Source organism: Triturus cristatus, chromosome 1_1 (assembly GCF_964204655.1).
Source record: "Triturus cristatus chromosome 1_1, aTriCri1.1, whole genome shotgun sequence".
NCBI classification, from domain to species: domain Eukaryota; kingdom Metazoa; phylum Chordata; class Amphibia; order Caudata; family Salamandridae; genus Triturus; species Triturus cristatus.
This window is the reverse complement of record NC_140579.1, coordinates 4,887,324-4,907,044: the sequence shown is the minus strand read 5'-3', so window position 1 is coordinate 4,907,044 and position 19,721 is coordinate 4,887,324. Positions and strand designations below refer to the sequence as shown.

General features: G+C 44.4%; 1 protein-coding gene and 1 long non-coding RNA gene across 2 annotated transcripts in view; one reads left to right on the top strand and one right to left on the bottom strand.

Annotated features, from left to right (window-relative positions):
- Positions 1–13,253, top strand: part of LOC146869068 (lymphotoxin-beta-like) — a 106,766-nt gene extending 93,513 nt beyond the window's left edge. Inside the window, exon 6 of the mRNA XM_085651087.1 lies at positions 10,356–13,253. Within this exon, the coding sequence (XP_085507213.1) occupies positions 10,356–10,771 (416 nt within the window). The 3' untranslated portion in view covers positions 10,772–13,253. The remainder of the gene's footprint in view (positions 1–10,355) is intronic.
- The window catches only part of LOC146869066 (uncharacterized), a 185,822-nt gene that overhangs the window by 37,359 nt on the left and 128,742 nt on the right, over positions 1–19,721 (bottom strand). The gene's annotated exons all lie outside the window — the stretch shown is intronic.

Sequence of the window (19,721 nt, the reverse complement as noted above, 5' to 3'; positions counted from 1 at the left end):
CCAGCAGGGTGGCGGTTGGGGAATGGGGGTAGACGGTGTCAAGGTGGGTGTAGGAGAAGTGAAGCATACACATCTGATGGCAGAACTGAACAACGTGAAACCAGACACCTGGGATTAAGCCCAACTTCTTCACTTAACTAAATTGTGTGATTCCAGGAAATTGTTTTATTTCACTTTCCCTACACTTTCTTCATATTCACATGTAAGAGAACCTTGAAACAAATGACTTTAGGATATGTGCTGTGCAAAACTTTCTCAAGTGTTAGATTTATTAAACTATGATATTTGTTTTCATGTATAATAGGAACAAAGGCCACCCAAAGAGTTCACATCCCAACTGTTTTATCTCTTAGTTCACTATTGGCATTGTTGTCAGGGTGGGGTGAGTGGAAGAAGAAATGTTACCAAATTCATGTTTGAAAACTATCCCTTTAAAAAAATACTCTGCAATGATCTCCTCTGATGTACTGAGGAGAAACAGTTCTGCATGTTAATGAAATACACTTTTAGAATTTTAAAGAGACTTTATCATACTTTAGCACTTATGCTGCAAGATGTCTTTCAAAATGAAGGTGTTTCTAAAGTTAAACTGTACACGACCCCCTAATTATTGAATTTTTTAACTTTAAATAACCTTCAAATACACGTTTGCCTTTTTATTCAACATCTTTTTAATGTTAGTGCCGTGCTGAGTTAACAGCTGCCAAGCGCTGCTGTTGACCAGGGGACCCCATGGAAAGGTCAGGGGGGCTGCATGCTACTTTGAGCATCACTGGGTTAAACGCTGGCAGAGTAAATGGAAGTCTGAGATAATGGCTGGATGGGTGGATAGATCAATTGATGGATGAAAGGCTTAATTGATGGATGGTTAAGTCAAACAATGGATGTGTGAGTAGATGGCTGGATGGAAGGGAACATGCATAAATGATGGATGCGCGAACAGATGGCTGGATGGAATGGCCAATGGATGGAAGGGTGGAAGACTGAATATTGGATGAAAGGATAAATGCGTGATAGAATGTAAAGGTGAACATCAGTGGGTGGGTAGAAGGGTAAAGTGATTAGTTAATAGATGCTTGATGGTTCTGATTGTACTTTTGACTCTAGGGGCTTCAGAATCTGCACTAGAGATGCATTCACGCTTCTTTCCCATAATTGCCGAGTGGACAATCTTATCAATGGTCACCCAGTTGAAGGATAGAATGTAGGGAAATGTGTGGGTGGAGTGTCCTGGGGGAGTTTCGTTACTAGGATCACTGCCCTGTATACTGGATGGAATTGCTTAGTATTTAGTTTTGCTATTAAATTAAATTACTGTGTTTATATGAAGATGAGCAGTCAGCTGGAGAGTGGTTTATGGTGGCTGTTGAGCTCTGGGCTCCTGTCCCACACACTAGATCCCTGTGACGCCTGTGTCATGGAAGATGGTGCTCGGGCGTGAGCTGAGCCCGTCTGCAGCTTGCGGAACCAAGTCCTAATAGCTGTTCCAGGATAACGCGTACCATATACTCTTAAAGTGCATTATAATCCTCGCGGTTATTTGCTAACTTTGGTATCGCATTATCAAAGCATGTCGAGTAAGGTGTCATACGAATTGGGATACTAGCCCCTCGCCAATTCTGGCGACGGGGTTAGCATTCCACCCTTCTAGAGGGACACGACATGCATGTAACTGTGAACCCCGGTTAAAGTTGACTCGAGCCTCAGCATCACAAAATGGATGCTGCCACCACAGACACAAGTCTGACCTCCTGCTGCTGGGAGTCCTTCCAGCGGGGAGAGCTTGGACAAAGGGTTTCCTGTCGGGGGCGGTGCCCGCGCCATCCCAGACAGGGTTTTGTGTATTCCAGGTAGGCAAGGCTGAGAGATAGGTGACTGCAAGTGGCACCCCGGTGCTCACTGTGCATAGGCCGGCTTGAACCAGTTCCAGGGGCACCCCAGCCTCTGAGCCGGGGAGAGACCGGGCAAAGGAGAGGGGTGTAACCACCCCCCCCCTGGTCCCACCCATAGGCAGGACCTAGTCACGGGCCAGCCCCTTTTCTTAGAATAAAGGTAGGAGCGGGCCCCCTTCCCAAATTGGATAATTCTGAATCTTGAACTACTTTCCACGAAAGGAACTCTTGACTTTTTCTGAAGACTCTCCCTTGTGGCTAAGGAGTAGCCACCCTGCACCAGCAGGCACCACCTAAGCGCTTGCGGTTTGCTGCACATCCATCCTCCGGATCCAGACTGACCAGCTCGACGAGACCCGGGTTCCCTGCCATCTCTGACCTCTACCTGCATCATCAGCTCAGCTGAGATTCGTGGGTGTGACGAGACCTGCGGGACCGGCCATCATCAAAACCTGCACGACGCTTGCCTAGCACGACCACCGAGGGACCCTCGAGTGAGTGCTCCTGGGGTTTGAGAAGCCCCAACCCTGAGCAGCTCCAGCACCGAAGACCAGCCTCCCAGCATCCCCGAGATCTGCGTGGGGGCCCTTCTGCTCTTTGCCGCTCACCGCGTTGTTCGGTCACTTGCCGTTGGCTAGTGGCCCTCCTAACGACGCACCACGACATTTCCGTCGCTGGTCTGGTTGCTCCAGACTGGCCTTGGCTCCCCTCCAATAGAGGAGCACCCCGGACCCCCCTGGTCCACTCCAGACGCCATCTTGACTCCACCGCGTGGGCTTGCCTTGCCAAGGGTTGTTGCCCAATCTTGGGTCCAGCCTCGCCGACAGCAGACACCTTCGTGGGACAGCTCGCCCCCTTCTGCCTGGTCGCCGACAACGCCTCCTGCACCGAGGGACAGCAGAGTCCAGCGTCACCCACTCACCTGATCGCGGTGACTACCTCCGGTGCCATCCTGGTGCCAACTCAATCACTGGCTAGTGATTAAGAACTGAGTCCCCTCTGCTTTCAGGTTATCACCATCACCGATCCAGGCTTGGATCCCTCCTAATATCGACACTGGTCGCCTGCCAGCAACTTCTTCTTTCAGGCTCCTGAGACTACAACGAGGACTCCCGACATCTTGCTGAACCCCACGCAGCTGCAGCCTCTGGGCTAGGTAACTCGAGCATTTCGGTGCTCCATCGCAGGTTCGCTCTACAAGTGTCCAGCTCCTTTTTCGTTTAGTCCCACTGATCGGATCTTTCCGGAATCAGTAACTTTAGACTCTAACCATTCGCATTCCACTATTGGTGTATATGGTTTCTCGTGCCCCTCGGGCATTTGTGTAAATTGTGCAACTTGAAGTATTTTCATAAGAGTTTTGTAGTGTGCTTAGCTCCCTGACTCATAAAGAGCCAGGGTAGTCTTGTTATAAATAAATATCCTTTATTTTCATAACAACTTGTGTGGTGTCCTTTCACGTGGTGTACAAAGGGTAAATGTGGTGGTAAAACAGCTGGCTTAACACGCCCTCTAGAGTTTAGCCTGAAGACTGCTCTTGTCCACGCTACTAGGATAGCTGGTCCATAAGGTTGACTTACAACCAATCATCAATAAGGGTCGTTTGGAATGATACACAGTGATCACTAGAATAGTGAGCACTACATATCAGGCCAACTTCTCACACTTTCCACTAAGGAACTAGGCATATTGAAAACCATTGCACAGAGAACAGACATAACATGCACTAAAGCTGACAAAGGAGGGGCATTAGTCATCCTAAATACCAGTTATTACAACACCCAAGTATCAGCCCATTTACAGGATTCAAATACATACATGAAACTGGAGTCTAACCCTACGGTACAATTTATGGAAATTTTACAAACCATTGTCCAGACAGCTGTTGAAAGAGGTACCATTAATGAAAAAGTCAAGAAATTTCTTATACAACCCAATCCCAAAAGTCCATCTTTGTTCATGGTACAAAAAATTCATAAAAATCCTATTGAACCACCATGCCGACCAATTGTCACTACATGTGGAAGCTTACACGAACCAGTAGGAAAATTCCTGGATCGGTATCTACAACCCAGCGTTAACACCATGAGATCATTCATTAAAGATACCACTGACTTTCTCCTTAAACTCAATCATACCATCATTTCACAAGACGAAGAGATCATTCTATGCACTGTGGATGTTAACTCATTATATACATCCATTCCTCACCATCTAGGATTGGAAGCTATTGAACAAGCTCTACTACACACTGACTACTCACACAACCTACAAGTCTTCCTAATGGAACTAATGCAATTCACTTTACTACACAGCTACTTCAAATACAATGATGAATGGTTTCAACAACTATCGGGTACATCCATGGGAAACTGCGCCGCTCCGGCGTATGCGAATATTTTTATGAATCGTTTTGAAGAAGCCAACATTCTCACAGTACAATCATGGTCAAGTCATTTGAAATTATATCTGAGATTCATTGATGACATCTTCATCGTATGGAAAGGCCCCGTCAATGTTCTTGAAAATCAACTTGATAAACTAAACCAAATAGATCAACGCATACAGTTTACCTTTAACATCCAACCACATTCCATCACCTTTCTGGATGTAAAAATTACCAAGAAACCCACAGGATTTGAAACAGAACTATACAGAAAAACCACGGACAGAAACAATACCCTCCACTACCAGAGCTTTCATCCATTACCCCTCAAACAATATCTTCCGTATTCTCAAATGCTTAGAGTTAAAAGGATAGTATCTAACCCAACCAAAGTAACCGATCAACTCGACATCCTCACACAAAGATTCAGGTCTCGAAGATACCCAGACCAGGTACTACAACAAGCAAGAGAGCGTTCAGCATCTAAAAGCAGAAATGAACTTCTCAGCATTCAAACCAAATCCTCCAAAAACCAATTCACAGTGGTCTCCAAATACTCCACCATGAGTGTTTCCTACAAACGCATCATCAAAAAACATTGGCAACTACTAAAACTGGAACAGGATTTCAACCACATCTTTGATCAAGAACCGATTTTTGCTTACACCAGAAATAGAAACATTAGGGAAATCCTAAAACACACAGAACAACCATCTACACACTCCACATTCAAAGGCACCATTCCATGTTTGAACTGCAACAACTGCAATAGCATCATTAGAGGCGAATATATCACACATCCCATGAAAGGACATAAAATCAGAATCAAACTAACTGCGACATGTGATACGACCAACGTCATCTATATGCTCAAATGCCCTTGTGGGAAAATATACATAGGGCAAACCGAGAGAAAAATAAAAACTAGATTGAATGAACATAAATCCAATATCAGAACCAAGCAAATGAAATCCACAGTGTCTCAACATTTCCTGGAAGCCGGACATAACATTAGTCAGCTAAAATTCTGCATTCTTGAAATAATTGCCAAAAAAGAAGGGAGAGACAATCACAACTTCCTACTACAGCGAGAAAACTATTGGATTTACCTTTTAAATTCCATGAAACCGTTTGGGATGAATGACAGAATGGAATTTTTATGTTACCTTTAATTACCTAGCCTCGATACCATAGATAAGACCTTCTATCTTTCTTTATCCACTAATTGCCCAAGGTCATTTATCCATCACATGTTCCAGTTTGTATAGCTGACTGTATTACCTTCTATTACCTTTTTGACTTCGCTTTAAGAGATATATCTACTCATGTTTCTGTTCTTACGTGCTATGTAACCCATTGCACTATTGTGACCTATATCCTTTCCCCCACCTTATGTTTCCTTCCTTGTAAAAGTTTTTCTTCTTTTTTATAACCAATACACCATTTCTTTATAGCTCGCATAATCATTTCCACATTACTTTTTAATTTTTTCTAAACACTTCGGTTTTCTTACTAAACCCCATTCCGGAGTCTGTTCTCTCTGTTTATTAATCTCTATGTCTATTCACGTTATATTCCCACCGAGCACCCTAACACCATCATCTGAAGCATCGCAAGAACACGTCCCGCGTACGACAGACACTACTGGCGTCTCGATCTTACATACAAGCGGTAAGCGTTAGAATAACTGTATAGCTCCGTAGCTTACTTCACCATAACGGTAATTGAACAACCGGCTAAATTCACAAATCTGAATAACTGCATTGCTCCGTAGCCCACTTCATGATAACGGTAATTGAACAACCCACTAACTCACTAATTTGAAACTACATGGTATTCTTTTCATCTTTATAATACACCCCCGCGATATACAAATTGACTTTAAAACCAGTTACCGCAATTGAATTCACGCCCTATCCCTATAACCTCAACTGGGTGTCACTAATTAATAACCATCCACGACTCACTTTTTTAGAACTAGCATTAACTAAACCACGCTATTGTATACATGTATAACATCGCGCTGTTTATGATCACCGTTACTTCCTTACTTCCCGTGTAAACACACCTAATAGCTGTCTGCAACATTCATCACATCGTGTCTCTTTCTTTTATCTCTCGTATCCCTTTCTACATCACAGGTATCACACCCTTTTCCCTGTAACACTCTTCACAATGTATGGGTGAATACAATTTCCCGTGTATCATACTTTATTTAACCTATTATTTTCAGATATCCCCTGATGAAGGCATGAGTGCCGAAATGCATTGGGAATGTATGTCAACATAACTACCTAGAAATATACGTTTTCCATAATGGATTCTGGGAAATGAAGTTTTGAACCATCGTGAAACGAAAAAGCATCAATAAAGCTTTCAATTTAAAAAAACCTAAAAAAAACTCAAGAACTATTTCTCACAACATTGAGTTACACATGTGAAACCTCTTAGAGGTCTCAGTATTCAGTGCCTGGGGGACATACCCCATGACTTTGGGGATGCATCAATATTTTGGCTGCCACGAGGCACCATGTGCTCCTCCTGCCCACAGACGAGGCACCTGATGGTGGGTCAGGGCAGCACTAGTCACGCACAGCCTAATGCACGCGCATCTTGTGGTGTCACTAGTGAACTGGAGAGCTCCAAGCTTTTCTCTGCGTACACAGAGCTCAGCTGGGGCTAGATTCGGAAAAGCGCTAGGCGGTCTTTCCAAGCATGAAATCACGCAACATCCTCCTGTGGGGAGCCGGAAGGGGACGGAAGTTACTGTGTTGTCTTAATATCATCTGTGGGCTCATCGCGCTTGCCTCCAGGTTTCATTATTATTCAGCTCAATGAAGTTTATTTAAACAATCTTTGAAAGGTTAAGGCAGAGACGCTTTAAGGCATGGACCAGAACAAAAATCTTTCTTTGTGAAGCCCAGTTGGCCCTACAATAAGGACCACGAATCAGTAATTGAAGTTTAGTTCTATTTCCAATTAATAGTCAATCCAATGTATATGCATTTCAGGAGAATATTAAAAAGATACAAGATTACAGCTGACACGCTGAAATATCTCCATCAGTTCAGTCTCAATAGGACACATTTACCACAGCCACAGCAATACAGAAACTGAGAATTAGAAATAGGTGTTCCATAAAGAAACTCCGATTCTCTCTCCTAAACATGAATAAGTTCTAAAGTAATCTAATCAAGAACTAAGTTGGAATAAGAATGGTTAATAGAATAGGGTCTGAAGGAAATTTCAGAAGTGCGAGAAGGTGTCAGCCTAGTTACGCAACAGGAATAAGTGTTTAGCCTGAAGCTTCACACTTGTGGGAATAAAGGAAGCAGAGAGGTCTGTACCCTTCAAAGTCTATGGGAATCTACTCTCTTCTAACAGTGTGAACACTATTGTATCTCTTTCCACCCCACCAGGAACCAATTCTTTCTCTTCTTGTGTTGTGCATTTGTAGCATTACCAGTTACTGCGACCTTGAGCATCCCTCGTTCCTCACACGCAATGAATAGGACGCCACATCTGCTCGTTAGGGCTTCACATTTCTTGCTAAGATTCCTCCTGTCAGACCTTACTATCTAGAGACTAATGTAAACAAAATACTCCTTTCTCTAGGTAATGAAACCTTGAGAACGCGCCTGCAAAAGAAAGAACACGCTAACCAAGCAAAGCAAATTACAAAACCACAAGTCCTTTATTCAGGCTCATTTTAACTAAACACCAGGAGGCTTATTACAAGCCCCTTGCACGGCCGGTGCAACTCTTTTAATACGGGGAAAAGGGACGTACAGGCGGCTCAAGGGGCTTGTAAGTAATGTGTAATGATGTGCATTTCAAATACATGGTTATACTTGTGCACATGTAACTCAAGATCAAATGCAAAATGTGAGTAAAAGCATACATGATTACACTTTCAAATGTGTAATTCAGAATATATGTAACTGTGATCTAAAGTATAAATGCATCTTGAATACAGAACACATCTTCATGTTAAACTGAACATTAGTGCACACGTTCATAAAACTCTAGGTTCTACAGTAAATACATTTAAATAATGCATTTATATGTTCACACTCGTTAATCTTATTAAGGCGCACAGTTGATATAATGTCAAAATATAAATGCAAATTGCACAATGATGACATGTAAGGGATGGAGTCTAAGGAATGGTTGACCTTCAAGAAATGTGAACGCCAACCCCTTCCCACCCTGGAAATGTTCACAGATTTGCACCACTCATGACTGGGAGCAAATACGTTTTTGGAGTGTGAAGGGGAACAGAATACTCCAAGCATTGTGGGCTGGGAGGAAACGTTTCTCCAGCCAGAATAACGTTTTTCCTATTCTGAAAAAAGTGCTGAGAAGCCAGTTGCTTTGATTTCCCCCAATATAGATGTGACCTCTGTGTGTTTACTGCCCGCGGGAAATACCAACATAAAATAAGTCACATGACTTTCCTACCAGTGCGCCTGGAAAAATACAACTGTTGCAGCTCACCAGTGGATTCCTGGAAGGGTTTGTACATATTCAAATTGCACAAACCCCACTTGTGTGTAGAAGGATTAATGACTTTTTCTTGTAATTTAGGCCCCTAATGTTTTCACTCGTGCACTCTTGAAAGAACTCCAGCCTCCACAGAAATCACTAGTTGGGTGATTCATTGCTTGATGGCACCAAAGTGTACAGAATCTCACATCTACTTCCTTTTATCAAATTGTATTGCGGGCACTGAAATATAACACTGGCTATGAAATGTCTGAGAGGAGCAAGAAAGTAAAGACACGTTTTTGTTCAAAATGCAGCACTTGGATAAAACCTTGGAGCACATTAAAGCAGCAATGCAAAAACAAGTCAGTGTCAACATACAGAGTAAATGTATTGTTTCTCCTCCATCCTCGCATGAGCAGAGCTGCAAAGTAGGCCATGTCGTGTCGGACGCCTGTAACCACTCTTTGCTGTTAGGCGACTTAAGCTTGGGATTTGTAGTTTTGCTTTTAGCATTTTAGATTTGGGTTTACAATTCAAAGCATGACAAATGCTGCTAGCCAAACACCACGGCCTGGATGAGGGTGGCATGCACGACATGGGGCATCTTTCAAATGATAAAGACGTGTGCATGTATACGAGTTGTGCTTGTCTGTATTTTTCCCTGTGTATTATCAGCACTTGTGAGTGCATTTGCTGTTTTAAATATGGGATCAACCCTTCATTGAAACTGTGACATGTGGGAGTGTGCTGAAGTCAGCAGAGTGCCTTAGGGTTGGCTGTTGCTGCCTTTTGCTCCAACATGCCAATGCTTATTATTCTATTTCTCTACATTTAATTTAGAAAATTTAACCCTCAATAGGTGTAGTGTTATGCTGTATTTCCCAGGACACGTGATATATAAGTAGTTAACAGCCCTCTCCCTCATTAGAGGCCCTGGAATGCGACTTTGGCCTATGTACCTGGATAGGGTCTTTACCATCACAAAACACTCAACCACGTTACCGAGTGCCCTCCTTTGTCTTCCAAAATGTCAGAATGTGAGTAATTTATCCATAAGATGATCAGATGACTGAGCACACAGTGCTCCACTGCATTGCTTTAGTTTAACACCCTAGTGCATTGTGGTAGATGCGGTCCTCGTTTACTTAGATCCCAAATAAACAAATTCACCTAAAAACATTGATTTGTAAGATGATGGTCCAGGACTTGAGTGTTGCATCCTTGATGACAAGGGGTCATCTGGTGACCTTACTTATCCAGTCCAGGTATTTTTCATTGCATTCTGGTTCTTGTGGTCCTGCTTTTACAATGGAGACATTAATGTAAGCTTGAAATCAGGACTGGCAGTGATGTCCAAGACTGATATGAGGTAAATCGACACATCTCTAACATCACCCTGAGCCTACCTTCTGCAAATCAATGCACCACCCTACTTCACATTATCATGTGCACCCTGTTGCACATCACATGTGCTGTGGAAGAGCCCTCCCCCACAGTAACTCCATATTTAATCACCATGGAGTTTTTGAGGGAAACACTGAAAATGTAATTTATTGAACAACATTTTGCTTTTGTTCCTTTTCTCCCAGGGATGGACCCAAGCAACTTAAACCACAAGAAGACTTTGGTGTGGAAACAGGTCTTCTCAAACCACGAAGCAGAGGACAACAGCTTCTCCTTGGTGATCCTGCGTGCCGGGTTCTACTTTGTTTACTGCCAGGTGGGATTCCGAAACAACAGCTGCCACAGCAGTGGAAGCTCATTGACTCTATACAGCCATCTCTATACGTACCATAGCTCTTACGACAAGGACATCCTCCTGCTGCAGGCCATGGAGACTGTATGCAACTATGGAAACCACGGCACTGTCTGGTACACCTCCATCAACCAGGGGGCCTTGGTGCAACTTGAAAAGAATCATCGCTTGTCCGTCAGGGTCAGTCATCCTGATCTGGTGGACTACCGTGAAGGGTATACCTTCTTCGGGGCTGTGGTGGTGTCATGATGTGGATAACAGAAACAGAAAACCCACATATTGTCTTGAGGACTATGAACCAAAAATGTATTTATGGGCCACCTGTGAGATTTACATTTTAGCGGCAACTGTGGAAAATCAGACACCAGGCTAAAATATCTAAGTGTTGCTTCATAGCAAGTCAGTGCCATGCTTAAAGTCGCTGCTCGATGTTGGTGTTCAGGATGAACGACGTGTATTAGGGGCGGGTTGGTACTGCGTTAGTCAACCGTAAGGAAATGAAGAATCTCCTATATCATGATATGCAGTGTTGTTATCTACACCCACCATCCTGAGGTCTTCTAGCTCACTCCAGAACCCTTTAAAGCTCTGCAGAGTCTCCCCTCTCAGCCTCACACACCGGGTGCATCTCTGCACTGGCATTCAGCATTACTCCCACACCATGCAAAGCTCCTCCAGTGCTACATGCACACTCCTGGCTCACCTACGAATAGCATCAGAATTCGCCTTCATACACCCTGTATAGCTACTCACAGCTCACTTCCATCAACCCGCACACCCAGGGGGTCTTCAGACCCTTCATAGCACCCAATGAAGCTCCTCATAGTCCGCATCCGAAAGCCTCAATCTTCCAGTTTAAATCAATAAACCGTACAAAAGTGGTACAATTTCAACTGATACTGCTCCATGGACTTTAACTCCTCCTCGCCACTAAGATTTTATAGGCTTAGCATCCTATCGCTTGTACTGTCAAGGATTGACTATGGTAATCCTCTTCTATGTGGAATACTGATCATACATCTAGCTAGACCCAGATCTTCCCTCCATGCAGCTGCCAGGCTGGCTACTGGCAGGAGAAGGTTCGACCATCTAAGGACCTGATTCGTAAAGGTACACTTAGACCTGAAGCCTAAGTTTACACCTAAAGTCTGAATTTAGACCTGAAGTCTAAGAGCCCGGTTCACAAAGGTAAACCTAGACTGAGGTCTAAGTTTAATACTTTTTGGTATTCACAAAGGTAAGTTACTGGTAGTAACTTTACTACGAGTAATTATACTAGCAGTAGCTTTACTAGAAGTACAGGGCCAGATGTGCGACCCTACATAGTTGACTCTCAAATTGCGTCGCTTTGCGACTCGCAAAATGCAATTTACAACATTAATATTCATGAGGCAGGTGCTATTTGTGACCCCATTAGGAATGGCTAGCACTCTCGGGGATGGTGGCCTGCTGGGGTCAGCAGACCACCAGGTCTGTGTCTGCATTTTTAATAAAGCAGTTTTTGAAAAAAAATGCAGCCTGTTTTCTTTAAAGGAAAACGGGATGCATTTAGGAAAGAAAAACGAAACGTTTCTGTTTCATTTTTTAGAGTAGGCAGTGGTCACTGGGACCACTGCCTGCTCTCAAAAAATATTTTCGCACACACACCCAAAGGGTCCCCTGGGGACCCCTTCCCATTGCGAGTGGCTTACCACCTACTTGAAGTAGGTGGTAATCTGCAAGTGCAAGTGTTTTGCGACCGCAAATGCGGTTGCAAAACAATTATACTTTGAAGTGCAAGTCACTATTAGGAAGGGACGCCCTTCGCACGCCCCTTCCTAATACCGAGTCGCAAACCCTATTTTGTGAGTCTGTATTAGCTTACCGCAAAATAGGGTTTGTACATGGGGCAGACTAATTTTGCGGTCGCAAACAGGTTGATTTCCTGTTTGCGACCGCAAACAACGGTTGTACATCTGTCCCAAAGTTACTAGTAGCATCTTACCTTTGTGAATACCAAAACGTTGTAAACTTAGACTTGAGTATCAAATTTAGTCTTAAGTCAAAGTTTATTACTGTTTGGTATTCACAAAGGTAGGTTACTACTAGTAACTACTACTAATTTTACTAGTAACTTAACTACTAGTAAGTTTACTAGAAATAAAGTGACTAGTAGTAACTTACCTTTGATAATAACAAACAGTAGTAAACTTAGATTTAAGTTTACCTTTGTGAATCGTGCGCTGGCTAATTGGCTGTACTACTAAAAACTGGTTTGGTACATCAGGACGAATTCGGTGTTTACGCCACAGAAATTGACTAGATTGAACTTAAGATGACTCTAACAAGTTAGCATGTTACAACGGCCAATGAACCCATTGCCGTACTGTCGCTCGATATTAACATAACCTTTGGCTTGGTAGACTAGGAGCTCATGCTTTGGGTGCTATAAAGATGGGTTTGGACCTCATTTCATGTCATGGACCAGGCTACTGTACATCAATGGACTGGTGGCCAAAGTACGAGTTATAGGTGCACAGTACAAGATATTTCCTATAGGCAGTGGAACGAGTCAGGGTTGCCTTTTATCACCCTTGCTGTTCACGCTGACGATAGAACCCTTGGGGGAGTGGATAAGAAGGGGCTCAGATATGGGAATGGGACCAAAACTGGCATGAAAGGGTATCGTAATATGCTGACAGTGTACTATTGTATATAAAGGGCCAGGCAACTACCTGGGTGACTGAAATGTATATTTGAGATCTATTGGAATACACAGGGCTGGGCACAAGCTGGGATAATTCATTATTATACCCAATGGAATACTGGGCCCCAAGGAGAAGGCGACCCATTCCCTTTAAGATCGAATATGAACCCTTTAAACAGTCGTCAGAGGCAGCACAAAGTCATTCATGTGGAACCGAAGGATGGACATCTAACTCCCCCTGCCATTGCTGGGGAGGGCTGCCCAGTTCAAAATGATAGCTCTTGTGAAATTCCTATATGGGATACACAATACACCATTCACTATACTGGGATTTAAAACAATAGATGACATGACCAGATCATTACTTTTGGTGGACAGCTCCCATAGACTAGCACTCAGAACCCTACAAAGATCCACAGACAAAGGGGAAATAGGTCTCCTAAAAGAAAGAAATAACATGAGGCATCCCTACTACAAGTAATCAACTGATGAGCGTTCTTACCCCTTGAAAAACCGGTCTTCGGAGTTGACAAACACATACTTGACAGCAAGGGATATTTGCATGTACCGATTGGAGGCCGCCTTCAATAAGACATGCCGCCGAGCTCCTCCACTGTGGTTAAGCCATGGTAAAAACTCAACAGAGAAATGGGCTGGAGCAAGAGGCAAAGGGACACACGCATCAAGCTGAATACCGGTCGCAAACGGGCCAATTCACAGAATTGGCCCGTTTGCGACCAATATTTAGACATTTGGGATGAATCAAGCCCAAAGCCATTCGCAAAATAGGTAATCGCTAAATTAGCGATTACCTATTTTGCGAATGCAGTTAGGGAATCGCAATTTTCGATTCCCTAAATGCAATGCAAGAAGCATTCTCAGAATGCGACTTTACATTAAGGAATTGCAAATTACCATCCACTTCAGGTGGATGGTAATTTGCAATTCTTTAGAAAAATGCTAAAAAGTGCGTTTTTCTAATTGTCATATGGCGCACACACATGCGCCTTGGGGCATATGTGTGCGCCACATGTGCACACATGCTAATTTTGGGGGTGCATCAGGGTGGCCTTTTGTTCCCCTTGAAATTGCATGCGCAATTTGCGATTACCTATTTGGTATTCGCAAATTGCGCCTGCAATCCCATTCATTCCTATGGACCTCAAGGCCAAGAGGAATGAATGGAAAGGCATTCTCTAATAGCGAATCGCAATTTGTGATTTGCTATTAGGGAATGTGTAGGAATAGCAATTTGTTTGCAACTCCTACATGCATAAGGAATTGTGAGTCCTTAACAGCGATTCCTTAATGATCGCTATTAAGGAATTGCAATTCCTTCCTTTGATGCGTGTGCCCCAAAGTACTAAGGCCCTCATTACAAGTTGGGTGGTTAATTCTGCCCCATACATAAACCACTGCTTACGCATGAGACAGAATTGCAAATTTGGTTTTATTTAATGCGTCAGATAATTATCGGATGTGTAAAATAACTCAAAATTTGTTACATTTCAGCCGGCCAAGTCTGCTCAAATGTAACAGGGGATGTGTGTACGGTATGTACCGTACCATGTGGATTTTGGTGTGTTTAACCCTAAGGCCCAGATGTGCGACAAGATTCAGCATGCGCAAATGGGTTTGCGACCCCTTTGCACATGCTAAATCTGATTGGGCCATGTACATACACTATTTTGCGAGACTGAAAAAATTACGAATCGAAAAATAGTGATTTGTGACTCGCTATTAGGAAGGGGCATTCCCTTCCTAATAGTGACTCACAAGCCATCTACAAATGTTTTGCGAACCGCAATTGCAGTCGCAAAACTCTCACAATTTACTGCTCTCTTCAAGGGAAGGGTCCCCAAGTGACCCCTCCCCCTTTGTGACTGGCTCTAAAAATATTTTTAAGGGCCGGTAGTGGTCCCAGGGACCACTACCGGCCCTTAAAAAATGAAACAAAAACATTTCATTTTTTGTTTTCAAATGCATTCCATTTTCCTTTTAGAAAACGGGCTGCATTTTAAAAAACAACTGCTTATTGACAAGCATATCCCAGACATGGAGGTCTGCTGAGCCCAGCAGGCCACCTTCCCTGGGAGGATACCATTCCCAATAGAGTCGCAAATTGCAAGTGGCTCATTAATATTCATGAGTCTCCCATTTTGCGACCCCGTTGGGAATCGCAATCAGTGTCTTTGACACTGTTGTACATTCCATATTGCGTCTCGAAATTTGCGTTTTGCAATTTGGAATGGTCGTACATCTGGCCATAAAATCTGCATATTACTCCCAATAACTCGTAACAGGTGCTTTTTATCGCACCCAATGACTAACTAACCCTAGGGTATCGTTAGGTACCAGGTGTGAGAAATAACACCTTTGCTTGTAATCAGACCATAAGACACCTCTGTGGAGGAGGCCTGAGAATTAACAAAGTGAATGCACTCGAAGGGTTCCTTGATGGAGACAAAATGTGCATCTCCATCCTTTGGGATGTTTGGGATGACACTGGTACGGCCCCCTCACTTACCTACAAACTAAATATCAATTTAGCAAAACACAAACACTTCGGTCCCCACAGCCCAGACATGCATTGATGGCATGCATAGAACCAGACATGGAAACGATGGAAGACTCCTTGCTAGAAAGGAAACTGCTCAATACAGCCATGCAGAAGAAAGCAATATCCCACCTTATGCCCCACTCATGGTTAACACGCCCAGAGAGCTGATGGGTAAGCAACGCAGGAACACATGATGATGACATGGGGGTGGGCACACTTAGGGAAGTCTTTGATAAGGTCAACCTTCAGGCTGGTCCATCTTCAAATACTGCATAGAATAGACTATGCCATGGGACAACTACACAAATACAGGTTCCAAGCGATGATCTCTGCCTCAGGGGCTGCTGGGAAAGGACAAACTATGACATACCACTTGGAACCGTACCCACATAAAGAAATTCTGTCAGGAAGTGGGTCAGGGGGCTGGGAAGCAATTGGGAAAATAACTGAGCTAACTGCTCCAGCAGTGATGCTGGGGACCTGGGAATTCATGATATGACCGGATATCAAAACCGATGTGTGAACCAGAGCATTGTGGTGTTCAGAAGAGACATCGCAAAAAAACGGGGAAGCCCGGTGGTCCAGACACTTGTGGATAGATTAAAACAGCATGGACTGGTGCATGGCAGCTAAAAGAGTGGTATCTGAAAGTCACAACTGCCCCAACAAGTGTGCGAAGATCTGGGTGGGCGGACGTTGGGTAGCCAGTGCTTAATTTGAGCCAGTGGTTTATAGTGCTCATCACCGGCACTTAATGATCAACACCAGCGCTTTTCATGAGCACCAGTTAAAGACACATCCATTTATGGTACGCATGGGTAGATTAAGTGATTTGACCAGAATCACAGGATGTTGAGCCGACGCCGAGACTCGAACCTGGTTCCCCAGCTCCGAAGTTGGCAGCTCTGAACATCATTCCACATCCTCTCCCCACTTTCATGGTTAGTAGTTGGTTCCGTTTTCGGCAGTCCTAACAGGAGAAATGGACTGATGCAAGCTGCCTCCTGACGAGAGCCCCAGCACTTATGTTGTTTACACATTACCACTGTGGGTACCAGAGGATGTCGGAAACACAAGAGCAGTGGGGGAAAAAAACACAAGGCACAGGTTGTGCCACAAATGACATGGGAGAAGGTGCTGGTGTGGAATGTATCTACATTGAACTGGTTCCCTTACTGAATCAATATGGTTACCGAATGGAATGGATATCTGATGACCTTGTGTATGACTCATATATTCTCATAATTGCTACACACATACCTGGTGTGCTAAAAATATGTTAATCGAGAAGTCATTTGCCACTTTAGTGGCCATGTTACATTTACAGACCCAATAAATTGTTTATTCTTTGAAAACAAAAAGGTATATGCTTTCCAATGGAAAGGTTTTCTAACAAATACTTTTCAATAAACTGCCCATGTCTACACAAGGTCAGCAAAATGTATTACTTTGGTCGATTTTCATTAAAAAAAGCTCAGTGAAACGGCACTCAGTGAAGTGTACTGAGATACGAAAGGACAAGCTCTGCATCCTTAGAACTAAGCTCCATCACTCCAGGCACTCTGCACTTTCCCTCAGTGGACTTCTATCTCACTGCCTTACATCAAAGCCCCCCAAAACGCCACATGGCATGTGACCCCGTCAATGACCGTCTTCTTCATCCACTTAAGTATAGGTACCCTTAGAAGGCTTCTTCACTGCTGCAGACCTTCATGAGGGTTTCCTGGGGCACCCCAATCCATGCAGTTCTTAGGGGTCTCAATCCTGCGCTTCTCATAGGCTCTCTCATGGGCACCGTACCCAACTTGTACCTAACACTCTGTGGTCATTGTTCGAGCCCTCCTCTCTGATGCTGAGGCCCACCAAAAGCTGAGATCATCCTCATTGCCACAATCCCTGAACGTCATTATTGATGTTCTGTCTCATCTTTATCCCATCACCATCTCCGGAGTGCTTTTACAGACTCACCCTTGACATTGAAGACAACGACCACCCCCACACCCTGCGGACCAATGTTCACCTTCAAGATACTCCATGTTACATCACATTATGTGTGCATCTACTCAAAAGTCTCCACTTATCCCTGTAGGCCTAGTGCATCTGTTTCCAGACAGCATTCTCCCTCACTCCTATATTGGTACACCTCCTCAAAGTTCACTGCCCTCCATCCACGCCCTTTACATGTCTACAGAGCGGATCTCCCTTTCTCTGTGCATACCCCCAAAGATCACCACCTCCACTGCCCTCCCTGTATATCTCTCCTCCAACCTCACCATCGGGTCCATATAATCTATGTCTCCACAGAGTGGATCCCTTTCACTCTAAGCCCTGTACATCTCCTCAGAGTTTAACCCATCATTACTAGAGCCTGCTCATCCCCATCACTCCTCTAGAGCCTGCTCATCTCCATCTCTCCTCCAGAGCCCATCTCCATCTCTCCTCTAGAGCCTGTACATCACCCCCAGAGCCCATCTCCATCACTCCTCTAGAGCCTGTACATCACCCCCAGAGCCCATCTCCATCACTCCTCTAGAGCCTGTACACCACCCCCAGAGCCCATCTCCATCTCTCCTCTAGAGCCTACTCATTTCCATCACTCCTCTAGAGCCTGTACATCACCCCAGAGCCCATCTCCATCACTCCTCTAGAGCCTGCTCATCTCCATCACTCCTCTAGAGCCTGCTCATATCCATCACTCCTCTAGAGCCTGCTCATCTCCATCTCTCCTCTAGAGCCTGCTCATCTCCATCACTCGTCTAGAGCCTGCTCATCTCCATCACTCCTCTAGAGTCTGCTCATTTCCATCTCTCCTCTAGAGCCTGCTCATCTCCATCTCTCCTCTAGAGCCTGCTCATCTCCATCACTCCTCTAGAGCCTGCTCATCTCCATCTCTCCTCTAGAGCCTGCTCATCTCCATCACTCATCTAGAGCCTGCTCATCTCCATCACTCCTCTAGAGCCTGCTCATCTCCATCACACCTCTAGAGCCTGCTCATCTCCATCTCTCCTCTAGAGCCTGATCATCTCCATCACTCGTCTAGAGCCTGTACATCACCCCCAGAGCCCATCTCCATCTCCATCACTCCTCTAGAGCCTGCTCACCTCCATCACTCCTCTAGAGCCTGCTCATCTCCATCACTCCTCTAGAGCCTGTACATCACCCCCAGAGCCCATCTCCATCACTCCTCTAGAGCCTGTACATCACCCCCAGAGCCCATCTCCATCTCCATCACTCCTCTAGAGCCTGCTCACCTCCATCACTCCTCTAGAGCCTGCTCATCTCCATCACTCCTCTAGAGCCTGTACATCACCCCCAGAGCCCATCTCCATCACTCCTCTAGAGCCTGTACATCACCCCCAGAGCCCATCTCCATCTCCATCACTCCTCTGGAGCCTGCACATCTCCCCAGAGAGCATTACCGTCACTCCTCTAGAGCCTGTTCATCTCCACCAGCCAAATTACGTATAAAATATTCAGATGTCCCGGATGTTGGGTCCCTCATGTCACTGACAATGCAATTGAATTTATCTCAAGGATTAAGGAAAAATGGCATCAGGAGTTAGGAGTCAAGTGGAAGGCAACAGGAGGGAATAGCAGGATTTTCTACCACATGGTCAAGCAAGGAATGCCTGAGGACATACAGGACAAGTTGGCTGGAGTTGTAGCAATGGAAGCAAAACCATGGCCCGCGATACAGGATCACATTATACATTTCTGCAAAAAGAGGCAAGAACAGGAAAATAATAGACAGTTAGCTATAGAGAATGCAGCTGCAAAGTTAGTGCAACAGAAACTTGATAAGAAAAACCACACACCGGATACAGTCATGTTAGCTGCACCTGTCAGTTGACTGCAGTCACCACATTTCCCCAGGCTGCCATGAATGCACTGACAGGCAACACACAGCCTGCCATACAATATGTAGAGTACGTGCAGCCACAGCCCCCGTACAA